Genomic DNA, 2,599 nt, shown 5'->3' on the forward strand with positions numbered 1-2,599 from the left:
GGGTTGGTCAGGTATTCACAGCGTATACTCAGTCTTTGGACTGTAATTTTAGATTGTTGAAAGTTGGTTTTTTTCTGTAGCTACTCTTGGGTGCACAGTTGGAATAAAGATCAGTTGTAGGAAGGAGATCCTTCTTTTAGCTTGAAGTCGCTGTTACAAAGATCTTTTAAGCACCGGGTATGTTTGGCCTCCTACATCCGTTCCGTGTTGCTTTTCCATGTGCGGAGAGCAGCAGTGCAGTAAAACAACAGTAACTCATTTGGAAGCATAAATCATTGTGTGTTAGAACACCCATAAATTCTAGTTGCTAATGGATTTGGGTTTAAAGCTGAGAGACTGACTTGGTTTTAATTGTCTCGAGTAACCTCTGAATTACCTGGTTTGTAGAATGAGTTGAGCAGCAGAGAGACCGTCAGCGTGGAAATTGCCAAAGCACTGGAAGAAACACGAAAACACAGAGAGGAATTACAACAGCAGGTTGGTTAACACTGAAATACATGTGGGTGCTCCCCACCTTTCACTGCCCAGGCTAGACTTGGGCTTAATTATCACAACAGTCAGCAACATTACTCACAGTCCTATCCTGAGCGTGCCAGAGCAGTGGTTGCCTCAGCAAACTGGAGCTGGAGGTGTCTGGGTAAACGCCTGCAAACAATGTGAGGCGTTCTGCTGGAAGAATGTAAATACTGCTGGCTGCAAAGTTAGGGATGTTCCTAGGTTTGTAGGCTCAGGAGTTACGCACATTTTGGTGGATAATGTGAGCTTGTGTTTGCCTAAGCTGGGAACTGCCAACAGAGCCAGTTTGGATTAATTTAGTCCCATCATTTGGTTTCTTTATTATTCTGGGACCTGTTGCAGGTCTGTGCAGGCTTGGTCCAGGTGGTTTTACAGCTGCCATCTGCTGGTTACGAGGCCCTCTGGAACCGGGGCACAGTCTCTGTCGGAAGCAGAGCTCCTACAGCACATTTAGTGCTTTTCAGTGAGGTCAGCATCGTAGGGGTTGATGCTTCTGGATAGATTGTTAGCCATAATGCTGCTCCAACGCCTCTTTCAGGGTGTTGTAGTGCCTAGCGCAGAGCTCGGGCGGCCCCTGCCAGGTAGAGACAAAGCCACTGCCTTTGTCACTGATACAAAAATTCTTCTTCAGCCCTGGCCACAAAAAAACCCCAAATCCTAAACAAACCTCTGACCTATGTTGAAATCTTTCAGTGCCCTCTTCCAGTTTTATGTCTGCAATGACTCTGTTGTTTGTTCTGCTTTGCAGGTTTCACATCTGGCTTCCTTAATAAAGGAAAAGGATCAGCTGATTGATGAAAAAAGTGATCTGCTTCTGAAACAGAAGGAAGAACTGAACCAGCTCAGTCAAGGTTTGACCAAACGTGTTTACTGTATCCCAGGCAGCTTTAGCTGAGCACAGTCCCTGGTGCTGGCCTTGCCTGTCTATAGGTTGTAATAATTACAGATTCCCATATTTAAGCTGTTAGAATTTTCAAAATTCTGTATCTTTCAGTGACAGTGGGACAGTCTCTCTGCAGTGTCCTTAGAAACAAACCCACTTTTTTTAGCCAAGGTTTTACATTTATACACCTTAAAATAACAAATCTGGCTGTACCTTTTGTCAATGATTGTTTTGCACAAAACACACAAAAAGTGTGGATCAAAACCTGCCACTTCATTGCACCACAGTTAAAAACTGCACTTGGTTGAAAGAGTATTTACACTCTTAAAAACCAGCTGCAAACCGGTACTCCACGGTCATGGTAAAAAGCAGCTCAGCCCCAGTGTTCCTGCGCAGTTGCAGCCTGAGTCATACAGACTTCTGATGGGTGTCTCTTAGAGCAGGTGTAATTGATGATTATATTAAGTAGTCAAATCACCCTGACTTGCAGACAGGCAGGCTGCTCCTTTGCATAAACATGCACGTGAGCTTGGGTGGCTTATATTCCGTCATCTGTGTGTCTTTATGACCGAGTGAGGCAGAAGGTCAGGATTTACTGTCACTGAGCGTGCTTTGTTTAAGGAAAATACCGAGAAACTCCCCTGTGATTCAGTAGGCTGATCTACGCAGGTCTCTCCTTTCTCAGATCGTGAAGCTGTCTTGCTGCAGACGCGGCAGTTGCAGTCTGACATAGAAGCGAGCAATTCCCGGGCAGCGGAGAAAGAAGAAATGGCCAGGAAGGAGATTGAAGAACTGAAGTTGCAGATACAGGAGTGTCTGTTGGCCAGGGAGCAGGAGAAAAACGTGAGTGCAGCTGCAGAGCTGATCTGTCCAGCCTTCTCAGGAAAAGAAGCAGGTGTGCAAAGGCCCCAGGTCTGGCCTGCCTGGCGCTGCGTGCTTGGAGCCACGTACTCCGACGGCTTCCTCATGGCCTGAAGCACCAGCAGTGTAGGCCACTGTTACTTGTCGTTCCCTGTCAGATCTGTGACTGGTTTGTGAAACAACCCATTATTTTATTTGATTCATAAAACGTCTTGAGAGAACCATTGTGAAACCAGTGATTGAGGCCCAGAGGTAGTAAGCAGGCCAGTGCGAGGTGTAGCCGACCCGATTGCCACTGATGTGCACACATTCCCCCCCTCCCCCACACAAAAAAAACCA

General features: G+C 46.4%; 1 protein-coding gene across 1 annotated transcript in view; it reads left to right on the forward strand.

The window, feature by feature from the left end:
* GOLGA1 (golgin A1) overlaps window positions 1-2,599 on the forward strand; it is a 15,079-nt gene that overhangs the window by 8,521 nt on the left and 3,959 nt on the right. The window contains exons 15-17 of the mRNA XM_010161221.1: window positions 388-477; window positions 1,265-1,367; window positions 2,085-2,242. Coding sequence (XP_010159523.1) covers window positions 388-477; window positions 1,265-1,367; window positions 2,085-2,242 — 351 coding nt within the window. The remainder of the gene's footprint in view (window positions 1-387; window positions 478-1,264; window positions 1,368-2,084; window positions 2,243-2,599) is intronic.

Source organism: Eurypyga helias, unplaced genomic scaffold, assembly GCF_000690775.1.
Source record: "Eurypyga helias isolate BGI_N326 unplaced genomic scaffold, ASM69077v1 scaffold22781, whole genome shotgun sequence".
Classification (NCBI taxonomy): Eukaryota; Metazoa; Chordata; class Aves; order Eurypygiformes; family Eurypygidae; genus Eurypyga; species Eurypyga helias.